A 21,437-nucleotide genomic window follows, 5' to 3' on the forward strand; every position below is an offset into this window, starting at 1 on the left:
GACTGATCTAAAAGAAATACTTTTATATACAGTATAATACAGCATTGTTTAAAAGTAAAGAAGTGCTACGGTGTTTACGGCTGTTGCCGCGAGCAGCCATGTTGATTTGACGTCACTTGCTGAACTCGGAGTAGAGAAGACCGCAGAGTTCCTGAGTAGGTATTCTGAGTTGAGGGAGCGTTTTCTTCGTTTTTCCCAGGTCAGAGGTCGTGAATGACGAGTTATGTTCGTACCTCCGGTCGAGTGCGGAGTAAGAAAGCCGAACTTTAAGATGTGTGATTTTTGTCAGCAAAATGGGAATGAAAACCGTACAGTGCAAACCTGGCTGTCTTTTTTAAAAATAAAAGGTTAAAAATCAACATATACGCTCATAGGGAAAACAGGTCAAATCTAGAACGCTAGGTTTTTTTCAAATCCTACAATAGTGTTTCCTTTAGAACTTCAGAAAGGGTTATCTATACAAAGAAACCCTTGAAGAAACCTTTTCTCTCTCTCTGTAGGCTCCTCTCATTCTACAATAAGACTCGCCCCCATTTTATCATCACATCTTACCAAGTTGCCAGAAACTTTGTCGAAGAAATAAAAGCAGTGAGCGGAGGGGAGCAGCAGGGGTTCTGCGAGAACTCCGGAGATCAGCGGGGTTTGTGACGGACCCCCTGCCTGCAACTCCGCTTTATCAGCAACACACAAACTAACACACACACACATACACACACTGAGCTCGTCTCTGAACTGCTGAGCTCCTGGGCTGCTCTCTCACACTCTCTCTCTTTCTCTTTCACTCTCTCTCTCTCTCTCTCTCTCACACACACACACACACACACTTTGGAATGGATCAAAGTCTTGAACGTTACACCAAACCTCTACAAAGACTCTTAGTACTAAATTTATAATGATAATTATAATAATATAATGAAGTACAATGTTCCTTAAGGCTCAAATAGAGTGCTTCAATAAGTTAGTAAGTCCTGAAGTGATACGTATTAAAATCATTTGAAATTGTTTTAAACTTACATGAACGACGCCTTGAGGCCTGGTGGGTGTTAAAGTACCCCTGAATGTGTCGTTTTAAACCATAAAAAAAACATACAATTTCTAATGCTCTCTACATCTTTGTCCTCATAAACACATGCCATAACCTATGAATATGCATGAATATGCAAATTTGGAAACACCCCCATGTCATCCTGGCATCCCAAACATCGTAATATAGCTAACTTTTAGCTAGCTGGCTAGTTAACAAATTTGTCAGCACAAGTGGGATTTCAGTATCTTGATTTGCAATTACATTTTGTCAGTGATTTATTTAACAGCAGTCAAACCCGTCAAAATACCAAAATCAAATTTTTACCATAACAACCACCATCTCTTCATCACTAATGTTAGCTTAGCTTACAAGCTAACTAGCTAGTTAGCTAAGTATGCAGGTTCTGCAAATTAGGCAACATGTTGTCATCCTCTAATCACAGATCTGGTTAAAAAGCTTTAGGGCTTATTTACTGACATCACAAACTGAGCTCATATGTAGCTCCGCCTCCAAATCAGTTTTATACAGAAGTGCTGAGAAAGTCGGGTATTTATCACAATACATACATACATACATACATACATATATATATTATATATTTATATATTATATATATAGATTAACTGTTTTTTTTTTCCTTTTGTTTTCACATACTGTTATCCTTACATGTATACTTTATTGTTTTATTCTTGGTATAATATTTAATCTTTTATGTATAGCACTTCCAATAAAATAATAAAGATATAAATAAAGATTATTATCACATAAAATAAAAATAATCCTGATGTTGAGCAAATAGTTTTGAGCTTATATTATTTTTCCCTGGTGTATGCACATGCAAGTACAGAAAAAAAAAAACACAGGACACAAGTTATTGTCTGAAGACATTGCAAAATATATTTAACATTGAATTCCATGTGATTGTCAAGAGAACGTAGATATATTTCTTTTAGCTAAAATACTGTGCATCTCAGAAATGCCAAAATGAACGTGACACTTATGTACACACTTACATTGTATTTACATATCCACGACTTTACAAAATCTAAGGACGAATCTGGATACACAGGGGAAACAAAGTGGAGGATACTAACAGCTTTGGTCTGAAAGAACTTGATTTATAGACTAACTACTCTGACTGAATGAACACATTCATACATATGCATTTTGTGCAACTCATAACTCTTAACTCTCAACGTTATTGCGATCACTGACTTCCTACCTGGTTTACATCATTATATAAATCTAACAATGACAAAGAATTAAAAAAAAAAGCTACGGCAACAAAAACGAGCGACTAAATGACTGAAATTAAATAGCTAAACTGATTTATGATGTCACAACCAAGGTTTACATTCAAATTCCCTCCTCTTGTCCTTACACAACGGAGATGATTCCTTGCCCTAAATTTGCATGCATGTACACAGCAGCCCTTCCTTTACAAGCGTGTGATTCTGTGCAAAATGAAATCCTCTGGGCTGAATTTATCCGCTAAACTGTGCATCCTTGTCTCTCAGGACAAACGACTCTGAATATGGCCGCACACGACCCTGAACAGCTGTGACAGAGAAGAGACGTTTTGTTCAACAACCCTGAAGTGGATTTAGATTGACAAAAAAATAATTAGAATAATAAAAAAATTCTTAGGAAAACTATAAGCTGATGCGTCGAAATAAAATGAAATTAAAACACTGTGGATTTGCACTGCAGTTGAATTCCTGCAATTACACAGTAATGAGCTGAGTGATGTATGGAGCTGGTTTTAATGATACAATACTGACACCTCGTGGTAGCTAATGGTAGCGCAGCTCCCTAACTGTGGAAACGCACACATTTCATTTTTTTCTTTTTCTTTTAAGAACACAACACAGGTTAGCAGCTATCCCTGAATGGCAGTGAGTGAAAAGAATGAATTAAAGGAATACTCCAGGTTCTGTTTTTGTTAGGTAATTTCTATTCAAAACATCTGTACTGTTTTTCCCTGTACTTAGAAGAAAAAACCCACCAAACAAACAAAAAAATAGACGTCTAAGTGCAGTTGTTGGGGCAGTTTATAAGCTTTTATGTGAAATACTTACTGTTGAGTGCAAAAGTTTGCACCCCTCTTAAGGTTTATAGGTGGGAAAAAAGTATTTAGTATCTCTATTACACAATTTAACAACAAAGAAGGTAAGAAATTAAAATGTGCACACTGCCAACAACACAACGAAGTGTGAATGGACACATTATTAGCAAATATTTATATCGCATCTATAAAAGGAGCTTTGTTCTCTCCACCTGTTTGTTTTGTTTGCTCATCATATCCTAAGGGGATACAAACTTTTGCTCAACTGTAGAATGCTTTCATGATATTTATTAAAGAACACCACATGTATTTTTCATCCATTTATAGTTATGTTGCATGTTGTGGAACGACTGTAAGACAAGTTAGTTCCTGTCATCACTTAACAGTTGTTCCCTCTCAAGCCTCTTTTTTTTTTTCTCTTAAAGATTTATTTAAAAAAAAAAAAAAAAAAAAAAAGCAGGTTGTCATGTCTGGAAGCGCAACTGACACTCAGGAGACTCCTTTCATAAACATCTCCTCACAGAAAGCTTCACCATGTCAATGATTAGACATTTTACTTTGTTAAATAAGATTACGATCAAGCCTTAAATTATGTTGCTCATCCGCTATGGAAGCTCCTGTGCAAGTGAATCAATGATCACAATTCAAGAGCGCTGTGGTATAAATGAATTTAACCACTGTCCTTACAAGACCTCCATTTTAACTGAGTTTGGAGTTTTTTTTTTCTCAATACAGGGAAACATGTTAACATTTTTTTCTTCAGTTCTTCAGATGTGCTGCATAGAGAGTGAGGTTGAAAACGCATGCTGGAGTATTCCTTTAAAGCTGGACTCTAATTAAATACTGCTTTTCTGACCAGCAAAAGATTCGCGCACACACTTCATGGCGCACCGTCATTTAAAACAGGTCACCATACTGACTCAAGGCACATACGTAGACATTACATTAAATTTCATCTACCAGAAAACACGATTAGCCCTGTAATGTTCCACCACTTTCATGCTCTCACCTCAAACGACTGAATGTCTGAACACAGAAAGAAGAACCACTTGCTCAAAAGCTCCATCCAATATGGTGTAATAAGATTCACTGTGAACTACAAAGCCTGTTAATATTTTATATCTGTGCTTCGGTAAAATAATTGACTTTATATTGTGTTTTTTCTTTAAATTGATGTTTGCTTAACACCACTGAGTTTACCTAAGACTCCAGCACGTGGGCTGAATCTAAAGTCATTTCATTCTGTATCCCGTGGGGTCTCGAGAACATTCAATCTCAGACAATCCCCCGCCTCCACACACACACACACACACACACACACACACCACCACCACACCCCCACCCCAAGAAATCACCCTGCCATCCCGATAGAACAACAGCGGTTGTTTGAGAAGCACTAGATTTCAGAGCAGGCGTGAACATGCGATGAGCAGGACCTGCTTAAAATTATAGACCAGGATTGAAAAAAACTGATTCTACCATCGTGTATACAATCATCGTGTCAATCTCAAAGAAGTGGCACAGAGGCACAAACGTGACGACACGTCCTGGAGGGGTGCGGTGGCTCACCGTGCCGTATCCTATCCTCCAGGCTGAGATGAGTGTGCGTCAGAAACGTTTTGTTAATGTTGCCCCTGAGTTTTGGAAGGAACTTCGTACTTAAAGACCACGCTGAAGATCTTGCCGCCGAGCCGCTCGGCCAGCCACGAGTTCTTGATGACGGCCAGCTTGAGGCTTTCGCAGTTCAGCATGGCGTAGTAGTTGGTGTGGATGGCGCGGCCCATGCCTTCGATGATCACCAGGTCCGTGCCACGCTCTCGCACCACAGTGGCCAGGACTTTGTCCAACCGACTGGAGGAACAGAGAGCGGGAGCATCAAACACATGCTGTTTACCATCATGATCTGCTCAGCATAAAAATCACAAAACACCGCTGCTAGTTTTAAAGACTATTGATATAATTTAACAGCAGATAATTGTTTTATCTGTACTGGATACACAGATTTGAACAATAATTCAAGCTGAAGATGAAGATCTTAAATCACATTATATTATATTATTATATGTAATTTAATTAAAGAACATCTTAAAGGCTGTGTTCTGTCTGTTTACAGACCAATAACTGAGCCAAATGTTGTATAAACATATACAATTTTTAATCTTGAGCGTATCAGCATCTACAAATATGTGCAGAACAAAATGTAGGATATTCCAGAATTGCCATATTGGAAATTGCAGTGCATCCGTAATGATTTTATATAATTAGAAATAAAACAGACACTAATAGCTTTAGTGATTTCTGAATCTCAAAAAACATGATACTATTATACACTATATATAACTATTATAGTACCAATAATAAGGCATAATTGAGTTAGTAACCTAATGAATGAGAAATGAAAAATAAAAGAAATTATTCAAATGGATTAAGTATATTTTCCTTTCCATTTTACTTTGTTCTTCAGCTCTGTTGGTCTGTCACATAAATTGTTAATAAATGATATGAAAATCAGATATACTAAATGTATAGAAACCAAATGGATGATCTGGGTCAGGTGTATATCGCTTGCTAATTAGTGGGCAGAGGATGAGGGTGAACAGAAAAACTAAAATAAAATTGTAAAGCTTGAACACAAACCCACAGTCTTACCTCAAGTCCAAACAGGGAGAACTGGATCCGCTCTGAACTAACATCAGCCTGTCCTCTTTAACTCCAGCCCTAAAAACAAGCAGCACGTCAAAGATGAGAGTAAAAACACGATTAACACACGTCCACGTCTAAATTCTGTGTGTGTGTGTGTGTGTGTGTGTGTGTGTGTGTATGCTTACTGAATGACAGGATCCATAGCGGCTATTCTCTCAGTGACAATCTGCAGCTCGCTGTTAGTCACATCGTTTAGCGCAGGACCCGAGTTACTCGCAAGAACAACCTGAGAGATGAGAAATCTGCATTTGTAACTACAAATGAACACATACAACCTGTGCACACACTAAGTTGTAGTAACTGTGTGTGTGTGTGTACACCAGGGACAGTCTCACCTCTGTGCCTCGAATGAGGAGCTCTCTTACGAAGGGGAAAACTCCTAGAATGATGTCCACTCCACTATTATCTACGAAGAACAACGCACATTTATGAGGAGGACCCTGCAAAAGAGAAAAAACGAACACATTGTATTTAATCACTGATCTCCTGAATGACATCACAGCATGAAAACAGGAAAAAAAAAACTCAGAAAAAATGTTTGAAGCTAGTCATGAGTACTACATGATGGCAAGTTTATGGAGTTATTTAGTATGGTTTTACACCAAGTGTTTTTTTGTTGTTGTTGTTGTTTTTTTAACAGCTCTTTGTGCTGAGACAAAAAAGCGCATCATACAAAACACACACTGGGCCTCATTTATCAGGCTGGACACGAACGGATTTATTCATAAAACATTCGTGCGAGAGTTCATGCAAGAAATTTGGTATTCATGAAAATCCTGTAAATTTGTAAAAACATTTGTATCCTACTCGTGCTCCCGAGTGTGTGTTAGTGTGTGTTAGCAGACGACCCAATGCAAAGCGACTTAGCTATGGAGTCTCTATCAAAAGCACGTCCTCATGCTAGTTCACTAAATCAGGGACTAAGAGCACCATCCAGAACATAAAACCAATCATTCAATTATGTCAAAACAAATGGAAGATTTAGCACTCAATTATTATTATTAATATTATAATGAGTCAAAATAACATCCCCTTCGGTATAATTTATTTTGTTCTTTTCAAGTCAGAATAACTTCCACTTCTGTCTTTTAGCCTTTACCCTCAGCATTCATTTCATTCCTGCAGCTGGCTGTGCACTTGACCTTTTATGGAGATTTGTGGGCGTCACTAAATGCAAATGGAATGCACTTTTCTGTTTATGGCTCATCAACATAAGCACACGAGTACGAAGAAAATCAGCGTTTCTGAAACTTTTGTAAATTTGGAGGAAAATTGTAGTTCCCTTTGCTAACGCAAACAGTCACATACAACTTTATAATGCCGCTTGTACCCGCAGTAGCTAATATCAACTAACTAACTAGCCTCGCTTGCTCTCTAGATTAGATATATTAGTAGTAGTAATGCAGATGAAATGCAGCCACAGTTGAAGTGTAACATGGCATCACATATCAGTCTCATCTATCAGTCAAATGCAGGAAATGATATATTTTTTTATTCAACATGTCGCAACTAACAAGACTCATTTTTCACCAGCACACCAGTTTCTTTTTCTCGCTTGCTCCACAGCTTGTGATCTGATTTCTCTGGGAGGTTAAAAAGCCCTTGATGTCACACACTTTTCTGAAAAGCTGAATTTTATTAAATTGTCCACCAGCTGTGAAAAAAGTAGTTGTATTCCACCCACCTTGTGGCCACTTCTGATAGGTAAAATGTGTGCTGGTGGATCAGGAAAAAAAACTGTTTAAACCAGTTTGTACGATGCAAAACCAGAAGCTACATCAGTCTCGTAAGCTCCAGTGCAAATCTCAGACACCAAACACGTCTTGGATGATCGGCTGCATGTGGGGCAAACCAGGTTTCTCACCTTCAATCTTTCAATCCACTGGTTATAGGCATCCACAAGCCAAGGACGCTCTGGAAAATATAGAAAAAGAAAATGAAAAATATTAATCTATGGATTTATATTAATCCTTATTAACCGTGTCCACATATGTATAACATGTAAAATACTGACACAATGAGAATTTTTCCCATTTCACTTTTAAAATATATTCTTTAAATATATATTTAGTACAGTTCTGCAAGAGATTTTAAATAATTACTTGTTAATTTTAAGACACAATTATTGCCTTCTGTATTAATGTCTGCTCTTTAAAAAAAGTTTCCTCTTGGAATTAGGAATCAAATTTTATGCACAAGTAGAGCTCCAAATGTGGCTGAATGGGGGTTAAACACGAGGAGAAACTAAAATTGTGAGAGAAGAAGCTTTGGGGGACAAGAAACAACCCGTATCATAGGATTGGTTCCAAGGAATTTATCGGAGCCGGCTGTTTGGATTGTGTCATACCTACTTTTCATAGAGCTAAGAAACTCTTCATTCAAATGGTGTGACTGCAGGCTTAGAGTTTGCACAGTTCTGTGTAAAAAATACTGTATTTGGACAAAAAGTACATTACGCCTTTGTATAATCAATCAATCATCGCCACTGATTTGGCATCTATGTAAATCTCTTCCTGAGTCCTGAACAGTGTAGAATCAAACGTCTCTTACCTTGCAGCTGCTGCTTTGCCTGTTCAAACCCAAACTGCGGATCAGTTTCCAGAATGCTGTGAAACAGGTTGATGTATCAGAACTTACACTTGTCATCCTTACAAGATTCCCGTTTTAAAAAAAACACCACTGCTCTCACTCGTATACTTTTACATATCGCTCACTCGGACACGGCTTTGGCTCCCCAGTCGAACACGTTGCCCGCCAGCAGGCCTCGGATCAGAGCGAACTGCCTCTGCTCCCAGCTCAGCTCCTCCAGAGACTGCACCACCTTCTGGTAGTACTTCAGCGCCATGTCGTTCTCCTTCTGCTTGATCTGTGGCCGTGAAAAGAACACGGGTCTAGAGTGAACCTGATCACTGCACCGTCACATAAGTGTATAACAATAAATATATAAAGTGAATTTAGTGAAAAATAAAAGTAAGACAGAAAGTAAGCACTCTGACGGAAGGAAGACATCCATCATGTGGTGCAAGCATAATCTGTCCATAACAGTGATGTGTCACTGTTTTGGTTGCGTTTTTGAAAATGAAATACCAGTCTCGTCAAAATTTTGCCATCACTGAGAAGTGGATTAGCTTTGGAATGTTCCAAAGTGTTTTATTCTTCACGCCATGGAAATCTGCCAATGCTAACATTTTTTTTTTTGAATTATAGAACTAAAAACTCTACAGTTTTTTTCATTTATAGATACATTTAATGTTGTGGAACGTCTGTGAACCAGTCAGTTCCCGTTATTGTTTTGTTATAGCAGCTATAAACAGGAAATGTTTATCTCTCTCTGAGTTAAGATTAAAAAAATAACCGCTGACTCCTTCCATAAACGTTAAATAAACTTCTCCTTACATAAGACTATCTACAATCCAACAGCGCTGTGATATAAACAGTTTTACATTATCACTGAATATTATTTGTTCATGTGATATTGTTGCTTTTACTGTGCGTAGATTATCATATGTGCAGGTGGTTTTTAAATGAAAATGTAAATATTGTATGCCACCAATATGGCTGTCTGAAGCACAACAAACATCAAAGACAATCAAAGAAGTGTGGGGGGGGGAAAGTCCTGAACTGCTTAAAAGAGCGAACCCTTGACCTTAATAGGACTCATAAATGTGAGTTACTCATCAAATCACATGCACAGAAATCTTCTATTATGATTCCTGTGCACCAACAAACTACCAGCATGTAATTTCATGAATACAGCTCTTATTAAGTTCCAGAGTGGCTCTTTGTAGGACTATTTCCAACACGCTATGATCATCTTTATGTTTACTGTTTGGCGATATTCAATCTTCTTAAAGCTGCCTTTCAGAAGCCGTACATATCACAATGTTCTCTATTTAATCACTGACTATTTATTCAAACTTTAAAACAAACCTTAGAATAGGGGTCAGGAAAGTTGAATTCGTTCAAACAATGCTCCCTGGTGTCGAGCAGACTCCGGACAGTGAGGGATCCGTAAGCACTTGAGGAAAGAAAAGAAACAGTGCTAGTTCAGAGTCTGTACAACACCGCAATATATTCATATTAATTCATCATTTTTATGTAGGAGTTGTAGCTGGAACTGAATTAGACATTTGACATATAAGTAACTCCACTATACCCATACTGGGAAAAACACTAGCTCTGCGTAGGTGTGTGTGATGACGTGTATGAAGACCAAATGCTTGACGTGTTCTCACAATGGCTGATGGCGTAATGTCTGCAGCTTGTGTCTGTACTTCTGGCGGAACTTCTCTGCCCTCTCTGTGGCCTCGGGCTGGTCTTTCTGACTGGCCACAGCTCGCTTCACCACCTGCGAAAAAAAAAATTGAGTGGCGTCATAAAAGAATTCAGGCCAGCATACACGGTATGCCTACTAATCATCAGCTCTTCAGCATTATTACAGGTCAAATGCTGTTTCTTAAAGTACCACTACATGATCTTATTTATTCATTCATTTTTGAGTTATCTGCTTTTTGTAATATTAATCCAAGTTACATATTAGGCATCTACAACAAATTAACAATGCGGCCTAATGATACAAGTTACATGCTTATATTACATACTTGTATAAAGTTACTGGAGTATTACATTTATTATCATTATTATTATTATTATTGTTATTATTATTATTATTATTATTATTATTCTGACACATTGCACTAATGTAGTTTAGCCAAATAAAAAAAAAAAAGGACACATTTCCCTGTCTATCCACCCCTGCTAAACAAACTAGTGTTTTGTCTCAAATCACATACTTATGCACTACTCTAGACGTTTACTAAGTACTAACACTAACTAGTTTTCCTATTACAGTTAGTGTTTGAATTAAAAAAAAAAAACTTCTCATGTCACCTTCAAACATACAGGAAGGTCTGTTTGCATACCAGTCTTCTGGATTTTCTAGATTAGTAAATACTTTTCAATGTGAGATCAGAGTTTTGGATTTGACACGCAGCGCAATGACAACAATCACAATGACAGCGGAAAATTTTAAAGAGAAACAGAGCTCATCTGTGTGTTTAATATCACTGTATAAAACTGCTAAACATTTTACAGTTTAATCTGGAAACGTGACGGACAGGATTGCTGGACTGTTTTGACTCTGATGTGCCTTCTAGTGAACGTCACTTTTAAATCTTCTGGATGTACATAAGATACGCAGCGAGGGTATGAACAATGTATCTTGTGTTACCGTGCATGCGCACACAAAATCATGTGTCTAGTATAAACCAGGCTGCTTCGTGTTGGGCTGTATCACACCACCTCAGTGCTGACTTTCCTATAACCACACAACACGTCCCACTTGACTGGAAAGTTGGTGCAAAGAGTATTCCTTTAGCTTTTAGTCACTTATGTTATACATAAGCATGTTACTGACGTAGTAAAATATTCAAATGTTAAATTAGTCCTAAATTATAAATCTGGAATTTAAAAAAAAAAAAAAGTAGGGTGGTCAAGGTCGAAAAAACTAATAATTTCCTTTTGGGGTCGCTTGCTCAAAAAGTCTGGGAACTCCTGCGCTGAAAGACGCCTTTAGACCTTTAAACTGAATATCAGAAATTGAGCATGGTCTGATTTTTAAAAACAAAGCAGAGTGATAGAATGACATTCTATCCTACTCAAAAGAGTAGGATTAGGTCATGTGTGTGAAGCCTCACCCCATCCAGCGCTTCCTCAAAACAGTAGAGCCAGTACTCTCTAGCCAGAGCGTCCTCGGTGAGGTCCACAGTGTCGGGAATGTAAGACGAAGGGTCCTGCAGGAGAGGCAAGTTCACCAGCTGCCTCTCCAAACGATCCATCTCCAACATGTCAAACTGCAGAAATGACAAGGGAGAGAGAGAGAGAGAGACAGAGAGAGAGAGAGACAGAGAGAGAGAGAGACAGAGAGAAATAGACAAGAACATCACAGAACAAATCTTAGATTTAATATCGTCACAGAAGGAGCATCAGCACAGTCTGGGCGATAAAACCACAACTGAAGGGAGACATTTTGACAGCATTATTTTCTGAAAAATCAGAATATTATTTAAAAATCGTAACACCCTTAGCGTTAAAGAACTACTCCTGTCTCATCCCAACAGGTTTAATTGTTGCAATTTGGAAATAACGTAATATATAGAATTGATCCACCTTAGACCTCCATTTGAACTATACTGTATATCAGCGCAGGGAAACGTGCTGAAGTTAATTCTTTTCTGTAGTAATCACACACTGGCTTCAGATGCAGTAGAGAACAGGTTGCAAAATGCTGGAGTAATCCTTTAACCACCAAATGCTTATCCTTATATTAGTGAGCAATTTGTTCTATGTCGCATAAAGATCTAAATTTTTCTTGCTGTCGCTGCTCTCAAAACTCTCCCTGCTGATATTCCATTTCTTGTAGCAGCCATTCTCAGGAAAGTGGGCATCCACTTCTAGTGCACTTCAGTTATTTTACAGCTTGCTTTAGTTACAGACAACACACTATCACGCAGCATAAATCCATCATCTCAAAACTGTACAAATTTGTCCACAAACACACACAACTAAACAGTCACAACTGTTGTGCTGAAAAGACAGAGAACGAGAATTAAAGACAATTTACGAAGCATAAAGCCAGAAATGCATCACTCGTCAAAGAATGTGTACTTACAGGAAACTGATGAGTACAGATTAAGACAAGACGAGAGAGATGTACAAATGAATGGGAAAAAGAAATAAAGATGTTAGGAGAAGAAATTAATACATGCATGGAATAAACAAATATCAAATGAAGGAACTTAATGATGAAAATTAATTTTAAAAAAAGAAAGAAAGAAAAACACACCACTGGGTTGCACTGGCTGTATAGAGGTTGACTTACTGTGCCACTTCGCGCTCGCTGCATTGGATTCAGGTCCGGAGACACGCTCATGAGGCCGGAGCTGCCGGCGTAGTTTTCCCCCCAGCTGTACTGATTAGGATCTGAACAGAGACAATAAACTGCACCTACAGCAACTACTGAGGCAGCTCACAAATCCAGTAAGTTTAGTGTTAGTCCAGGTGTCAGAACAACTTACTGTCTTCTTCCGCACCCTTCAGAAACGCCCCGATAGCACCCAGATAGCCTTCATGTCTTAGAAACAAAGCCTGCACCTCACCCTGTAACATAGTAAAGAACATAACATTTAAAATCAAACACTTTTAATGCAAAAACGCTTTACATTACGTTTCCCTTAACTGGCATTATTTAAGCGTTAAAACACCATCAGTAACCCTCCTGCTCTCTGGACCTGCCTGATCCATGCATACTTCTGGTTGGATTTCTCATTATTTGGAAACCACTCGCTGCTGCTGAGGACAGCCACATGGACAGCCTAAAGATACACAAGATTACTGAGGATGGTACCACTTAAAAACGATGGCTATGGACTTCAATTGATATGACAGTTTTAGGACTGCAATTCCCACGAAGAGTTTTGCACTCAAGTCTCCATCAGTGACCAGATAACAACAAAACAGACTTCATGCGTAAACTATAATGAACTTTCGTGGTTAGACAATTGCACTCTGACCGTATAGTATACATTTATAGAAGGGAATTATTTATAATCGCACTCTCTGGTTTCACCCGGATGAGGATGGGTTCCTTTTTGAGTCTGGTTCCTCTCAAGGTTTCTTTCTCGTGTCGTCTCAGGAAGTTTTTCCTCACCACCGTCGCCTCTGGCTTGCTCATTAGGGATAAATTCATAAATTTTAAATTTATATCCTTATATATACCCTTTATATCCTGAATTTATATATTTCTGTAAAGCTGCTTTCTGACAATGTCTATTGTTAAAAGCGCTATACAAGTAAAACTGAATTGAGTTGAGTAACATTAACAAAGAAACTAACACTTGTATAATTTGACTTTTTTTGTTTTTTATAATAAGCTAATGTTCATACCATAACTGAGTGAAAATTAAGCACACAGTGATCATCAATTTATTCATTAATGTCTGCGGTTGTTACCTGGGAAAATTCAGAACTGAGGTTAAAGCAAGTTCTAATATTTACACCTGCAGATCAACATTATGGAAGAGCTGTACGAAAAGGTTCCCGCGGTGCGAAAGGCCCTCTTGTTGTGGTTTAGTCTTTACTTATTAACCATGTTGTTACTTTTGGTAATCATGTTGTTATAAGTGAAACTACTCCATTTCATCTCGAGGGTATGCAAACTTTCGCACTTGCCAGCAAGAACCAAATGAGTTAAGCATGTGTATGTGTGTGTATATGGTTTGAAATAAATGGAGATGGTCAGACAGGTACCTTGGAGAAGAAATTGATGCTGTAGGTGATGGTGTGCATGGTCACTGGGTGTCCTCGGATGAAGAATCCCCCGAAGTAAACTCTGGTGAGGTTGTGCAGTCGAGCGTAGAGGCAGGCCAGCTGACCGATATCATTACTGATCATGTGCAGCAGGCTCTTAGCCATGTCTTCTTTGGAGAACTCTAAACACACAACCAAATATTTATTATACATTACACGCTGTATGCAGGTATACATATATTACATATATTTCATTCAACACCTTCACATAAAACTTAACAGCAATGTTAAAGGGAAATTCTTTTTATTTCAGGTTAGATTTTTTTTAAGCACATTACCATTTCTTATTATTTGTAATTAAATACATAGCTAGGACAATACTATGTGGATAATAAATAAATAAAATAAATAAATCTTTATTGCATACATTGCAAAAGTTACACAATGTACGCAATAAAGATTGTACATTGCAAATACATTTCAAAAGTTACACAGCATGCATTCTTTTACATGCTACTACTTTTTTTTCCCCCGGACATGACTGGCTATACTTCACTGCAAAATATAATCTCAACAAGTGAAGATATCTTGAATAAAGTAAACATAACAAATATAAAACCATTAACCTGTCTTGAAATAAGCAAAATTGTCTGCCTTATTGCAAAAAAAATGCCATCTTAGTAAGTGAAAACATCTTGAATATAGTAAAATGTATCTATTTCCTATCATAAGATTACAATGAACAAAATATTTCTAGACATTCTTACTAATTACAAGCTTTAAATTTTCTTATTTCTGTTGGCTTCCTTCAATTTTGCCTCTTTCAAGAAATAAATGCTTTTACAATACTTTTACTTGCTAAGAAGTTATTTAAAGCTTGAAATTATTAAAAATATATCGAATAGGCTCCTTTAAAACAACCTAATAAAGAGGGAAAAAATAATTGAATTTGCCTATAGATATTTTTAAAAGAAAGATATTTTTACTTGCAAAGATTTCATTTTTCTGCAGTGATTGTGCTTAGCTCTAAAAATAAAATTCCTTGTTTGTACAAAACAAAGACCTTTTGCTTCATTTCATAACTGGAACAGCAAAAAAAAAAAAAAATGTGGCTTCACAACTGGGTGAAAGGTCACTGGCTCTGTTTGTCAGAGTAAAACTGTCCCTCTGATAATTATTACAGTAAACCTCATGCTGTTGGTTCACACACATCACCTTTATCAGTGGTGGCAGATTTCCCAAAGCTGCTCGCTATGAGGTATCCCGGCAGTCCCAAAGAGACGGACGCTCCCCCGTAGATGTCCTTAACCAACATGTCCACGCTGGTGTGCTGTCCCTTAGAGGCCAACTGCAAAAGCTCATCAAATCTCTGTTATGACAGAAAGTTAACAGTTAATCAATGGAAAAACAGTTCCTGACATGACGCATTCCAGCAAACACACACTAACCTGGGTCTTTGTAAGCAAAGCTCCAAGACCCCAGAACGTCCCACCACCGATAGAGCTTCCGCCAATGCGCTCAAATTTGTCCTCCGATTCCACCTTCAGAGTGGGAAAGTGTGTAGAATTATTAATCATCTCATATTATTTAAACACAGCTCTAGATTAACACCCACCTGATCACAATTCATGTGTTTCACCATGCATGGTTTAAATTTTAATTAGTACTACTGCTAATATTTGTTCTATCTCAAGCTCATTTTTGTAAAGTTTTAGGTGTTTAAAAACTGTGCAATAATTATTTCATTACTTGAGTAGCTAGACTTTCCCAAAAGTCATTGGGCCTCATTTATAAAGCTGGATCAGCTGGTGAACAGCATTTCAGAAATCAGCATTTCTGAAGCTTTTATAAATCCAGAGGAAAATGCTATTTCAGTTTGGCTTTAAACATTTACATACAAATTCACTAAAAGTTTGATGAATAAGCCCCAGTGTTTGGATAATGGTCTTTACTTTTATTTGATTATCATTATTTTTTTAAGTAAGGATTATTTATGGTGTGTCTATACTAAATTGTGCTACAAATGGTCATGTGGGTCCCTGAACACCTCTAAACTTGGTTTGAGCTAAGTTCACACCTGTACTTAGCGCTGTCCACAGGTGTAATCGGTTCATCTGATAACCAGGACATATCCCTTACCTTGACAATGGAAACTCCAGAGCCGATGTTAACCAGAAGATAAGGGAAGATGTCTGGGTGTGTGTTCTGGAAGCGAAACTCCGGGTCGGCGTGCTTTGCGTAAACAAAAGCCTCGTGAGGGATATTCTTCAGCACGAAATTACAGCCCTTGATAAGACACGACATCTCGTCCTCTTTGTCCACTCTGTGAAGGGAGACACAGATAAACAGCTACATACATACTGTACAACAGTTTTGTTTGTGTGTGTGTGTGTGTGTGTGTGTGTGTGTGTTTTCAATTCCCACTCACTTGAGTTTTAACTTCTTCTCAATCAGGTCTTTGAACTTGTAAGCTCCTCCTCCTGTAGCCTTGATAACTTTGGTTTCCGTGTTCACCAGGTGGTCTTTGATGAAATCCAGGCAGGTTTCGATGTACCGGTTCTCGAACTTGATGAAGTGGAGCCGAGCCGTGATCTCCTCCTGGACCGAGATCTCGTACAGCGGGTCTCCATCTGTTTCGTTCTACACCGGCAAAATGAAACACAACACTTATTTCATCTGTCAGTCATAATACATAGCAGATATAATCATAAAAACACTGGTGTATACATATAGACACAAAGTACTGTGCAAAAGTCTTGGCCACCCTCGATATCAGAACTGCTAAGTCATCAGCGAATACTTACTTATTGAGGAACTATTATGATTCCTCAAATTAATACACCATGAAGAGCCACTAGCACAGGTGTAATAACATTAGATTGAATTCTTTATATGACAGATGAAGTGTAAAGATCATACCTGAAAGTTTGTCTTGGTTGTATGATCGAATGATCTCACTTTGGCCACTTTGTGCTGTACAGTGGAGTAATATGCCAGTTTTGTCAACGAGCCACCTATTAAAAGAAAAATACTGTCACTATGACATTCATATCTGTGCTGGGACTACACAAGTGCTTAGAAGATAGATAGATAGATAGATAGATAGATAGATAGATAGATCACTTTATTCATCCCAGAGAGAAATTCACCTATTACAGCAGCACAGGGACTTGGAAGTTTCATTGCAAAAGAAACGAATAAAAAAAGAAATGAATGCAGTGTAAGAGCGCGATGTGGTAGTGCAGTGGGTGTAAAAATTGTAGATACAAGCAGCAGACTTGAGTGCAATTAAAGTGGCAGTGCAGTGCAAACATTGTCAACAGTGTAAACATTGTAAACAGCGTGAAAACAAAAAAATGAAGGGAAGTAAAGTGGCAGCGCATACAGATATGAATAGTGGATGGTGGTAGCTCAGCTAATGTCCAACGAGCTTATCCTAAAACTGGTTCAGTGCAAAACAGTGTCCCAGCACCGTGATGAGCCGTTATACAGCGTGATCAGTGCTGGAACAAACGACCTCCTGTACCGCTCCTTTCTACAGAGGAGCTGAATGAGTCTGCTTCTAAAGGAGCTCTGCTGTTTAACCAGCAGGTCGTGAAGGAGATGCTGTTTATTGTCCAGAATGGCTGTGAGTTTATTGAGTGTCCTCTTTTCCACCACCGCCTCATAACTGTCCAGAGAGCAGCTCAAGACCGAGCCGTCCTTCTTGATCAGTTTGTTGAGGTTTTTTTTTTTTTTCCCACCTGATGCCACCTCCACAGAATACTGTTGCAAAAAAGACTGCACTGGCTACCACAGACTGGTCAAAGATCTCTAACATCTTGCTGTAAACATCAAAGGACCTGAGCGTCCTCCGAAAGTAGAGTCTGCTCATTCCCTTTCTTGTACACAGCCTCTGAGGTGACCTTCCAGTCCAGCTTGCTGTCGAGATTGACACCAAGGTATCTGTAGCTGTCAACCAGCTCAACATCCTGCCCCATGAGGGTAATGGGGCTGGTTGTGGTCTTCTTCCTCTGGTAGTCCAGCACCATCTCCTTGGTCTTGGCCACATTGAGGAGAAGATGGTTCTTCCCACACCACCCGATGAAGTTGCTGACCAGGTCCCTTATATATAAAATATATCTTTAAAAAACATACACCTTGATCAAAATAGCTTAAAGGTGCAATAGTCAAATTTTTCGTCCTTACTTTTACAAATAACCTGGAAGTTATTTAGAACATGATAAAAAAAATGGGTCAAGGTTTGACCTTAGCAAAAGCGTATTAAGTCGCTGAGAAAACTCTTTCAGAAAACTGAGTTCAGGTTGGAATGAATGTTTGTGTTTGGATGCGCCTACTGTCAGTCATTTTATAGACACTATGTCTTAGAGCCACCTAACATCCTGGGGGCGGAGCTTCATGAACATGGGCGAAAAATCATTCAAATGTCAAACCTACCTAACTCTCAGAGACCTAATCTCGAAAACAAAACTTACCTAATGCACCTTTAACCGCTTTAACAGCACCGCTTACGGAAGGTTAAAAGCAATCTCCACTCACAACAACTCTGCGTTAATCTTCTTTCATCTTCATTAACATTCGACTGCCTCCTAAAAGTGGTGCAGTGAGATTTATCCCTTGCATCATCTCTACCTGAAGAGAGCGACGCAGCGTCACTTTAGTCCTTCAGTCTGTCTGTAAACTCAAAGAGATCAGCTCCTTAAAGCTTCATGCTAATATACTGCCATCAAAGCCACTGTGCTTGTCATCTCGTAGATCACTAACTAGCTGAGCCGAATCCTTGCCGTAACTCATGCTGCGTTCGTGGTTCCTTTTAAGTGGTAATTTGCAAGTTAATGTAATTTCCCACCTCAGCACATTTGACGTGTGAAGTAGGAAAGAAGAGGACACTCCTAACAAGGTGTGTCTTTTGTTTGCTCTGTCAGAGCACGTAAAGCTCATAAAAAAGCTAATTTAAGCGCACTTTTATACTCAGTTACAGGCCTGAGTAGCTACTGGTGCTGTTCTACTGCAGTGAACTTCAAACATTCATGCTACGTTTTGGACTCAAAGTGTCGTACAGAAACAACAGCGAGTACAACAGTGATTAGTATCGTCAGGGTTAGAGATTTAACCAAGTACTGTGTCTGTATTTTAAATAAAAGCAATACTGTTATGAATTATTTTAAAAGGAGAGAAATGGGACTTTACACTGTTCACAGCGTGTTGATTTGACGTCACTCTGTAAACAGAAAAGGAACCGGTGGTTGAGAAGACTAACCCAAGCTGACGAGTTGAATTTTCAAACCACTGACCGGTGAAGTGAATAACACTGATTATCTCATTACAACGGCAGCTGTCAAGTTCTGAAAGTTGATGTGTTGGAAGCAGGAAAAATGGGCAAGCGTAAGGATCTGAGCGACTTTGACAAGAGCAAGATTGTGATGGCTAGACGACTGGATCAGATTATCTCCAAAACGGCAGGTCTTGTGAGGTGTTCCCAGTATGCAGTGGTTAGCTACCAAAAGTGGTCCAAGGAAGGACAACCGGTGAACCAGCGACAGGGTCATGAGCGCCCAGGGCTCACGGATGCACGTGGGGAGTGAAGGCTAAACCCGTCTGGTCCGATCTCACAGAAGAGCTACTGTAGCACAAACTGCCTCCAAATTCCCCAGATCTCAACCCGATTAAGCATCTGTGGGATCTGCTGGACAAACAAGCCTGAATCATGGAGGTCCCACCTCTCAACTTACAGGACGTCAAGGATCTGCTACTAACGTCCTGGTGCCAGATACCACAGCACACCTTCAGAGGTCTTGTGGAGTCCATGCCTTAACGGGTCAGTTGTTTTGGTGGCACACGGAGAACCTACACGATATACAGCAGGTGGTTTTAATGTAATGGCTGATCGGTGTATACATGCAATGCATTCTGGGACTTTGACTCCAAAGTATGCACCAACATCTCCACTACTTCTACGCTGGATGTCACATTCATATGATGTTGAAGAAGCTCGTGCTCTTAAGAGGGTTTAAATATTTTCCATTGTAAATGCGCTGGCAGTGTCGCCCTGTGACGTCATCGCGGGACACAACCAATAACTTCTCACAGAAATAGCAAAAATACAGCAAACCACCAAATTAGCACCAGCATCACTAAACACATCATAAATATTTCTGTAAAAACATATTTAATAAGTTTTGGTGTGAAGGTTTTTTTTTTTTTTTTTTTTTTTTTTTTTACATATTACTCAAGAGACTAGCTAGCTAACGTTAAAGGACATGCTCTACTAACCTGAAAATGTTCAACAAAATAGATAATGGTTATTATTATTATTATTATTATTATTTAATTCAGCACTATGAACTGGATATAACTTTGCATTATATTAGTCATTGTTTAAGGAGCAGACAAGCTTTGGTTCAAACTGTCAAGTTCTGTAACGTTAGCTAACCTTCAGCTAGTCAGTTAGCAGCTAGCAAGTTGCTATTTGGCACAAAAAGTATACAGAAGAATTCAGTTTAATACCTATATCTATTGCGAACCTCTTGGCATTTTCCAAATTCCGAAAGATTTCATCCGGAGGAAGCGTTATGCTTTTATCCATGCTGTGTGAGCCGCTGTCAGTGCCTCCGTCCGTCGCCATCTTCCGCACACTTGTTTTGACCAACAAGCGCAAAATGCGTACTAGAATACTAAATAGTATGAAGAAATAGTGCGCATCCAGGCCACTCAGCAGCAGTGACGTAGCGTCTTACCACACTTCTTAGTACGCTAGTGTGCCGTTTAGGACGTGGTCTGAAACCTAGCATTCCCAGCACGCTCTCAAATGTTCAAAATAAAAGTCATGAAAAAAAAAAAAAAGATTTACGCAAATGAAAGTACAAAGAGGACAAAAAGTAAAAGTATAAGAGATTCTTAACTAATGCAACATGTGTGACAGTTGTTCTGAAAGAAAGAAAGAAAGAAAGAAAGAAAGAAAGAGAAGGCGTGAAGATAGTGACGCTAGCGTGAGGAATAACAGCGTAATTTGTGGATATTCCACAGGATTAAATGTAACCGTAAACGGATAATAAGTTTTTAATGAATAAATTGTAGTTGTTGGTAAAGTATTGATGGCTGTGGTGTAAGAGGAATAAAACACTTCAGGATGTGCTGTTATTGGAAAATAATCAGCTGTGGAGAGGTGAGAGAGACGGACAGCAACTCCAGCTCGGGTCATCATCGCACATGTACATCATAGTGCATCGGTGATTATTTTCCCAGAACTGCGCGACACTGAGGGGTTTATTCAGCGCATCGGTGATTATTTTCCCAGAACTGAGCGACACTGAGGGGTTTATTCAGCGCATCAGT

At 38.7% G+C, this 21,437-nt stretch overlaps 1 protein-coding gene across 1 annotated transcript; it reads right to left on the reverse strand.

The window, feature by feature from the left end:
• Window positions 1-3,464: 3,464 nt before the first annotated feature.
• Window positions 3,465-20,767, reverse strand: pank4 (pantothenate kinase 4 (inactive)). The gene is made up of 19 exons (XM_026932673.3): window positions 20,610-20,767; window positions 17,022-17,116; window positions 16,531-16,742; window positions 16,242-16,425; window positions 15,551-15,643; window positions 15,318-15,471; window positions 14,103-14,284; window positions 12,872-12,953; window positions 12,676-12,776; window positions 11,492-11,647; window positions 10,031-10,143; window positions 9,726-9,813; window positions 8,510-8,661; window positions 8,346-8,401; window positions 7,660-7,709; window positions 6,131-6,235; window positions 5,921-6,021; window positions 5,742-5,810; window positions 3,465-4,943 (listed from the first exon to the last, which is right to left on the reverse strand). The coding sequence occupies exons 1-19, from the start codon at window positions 20,725-20,727 to the stop codon at window positions 4,715-4,717; spliced, it is 2,340 nt and encodes a 779-aa protein (XP_026788474.1). The 5' UTR covers window positions 20,728-20,767; the 3' UTR covers window positions 3,465-4,714.
• Window positions 20,768-21,437: the final 670 nt, after the last annotated feature.

This window comes from Pangasianodon hypophthalmus, chromosome 20 (genome assembly GCF_027358585.1).
Source record: "Pangasianodon hypophthalmus isolate fPanHyp1 chromosome 20, fPanHyp1.pri, whole genome shotgun sequence".
Lineage (NCBI taxonomy): Eukaryota > Metazoa > Chordata > Actinopteri > Siluriformes > Pangasiidae > Pangasianodon > Pangasianodon hypophthalmus.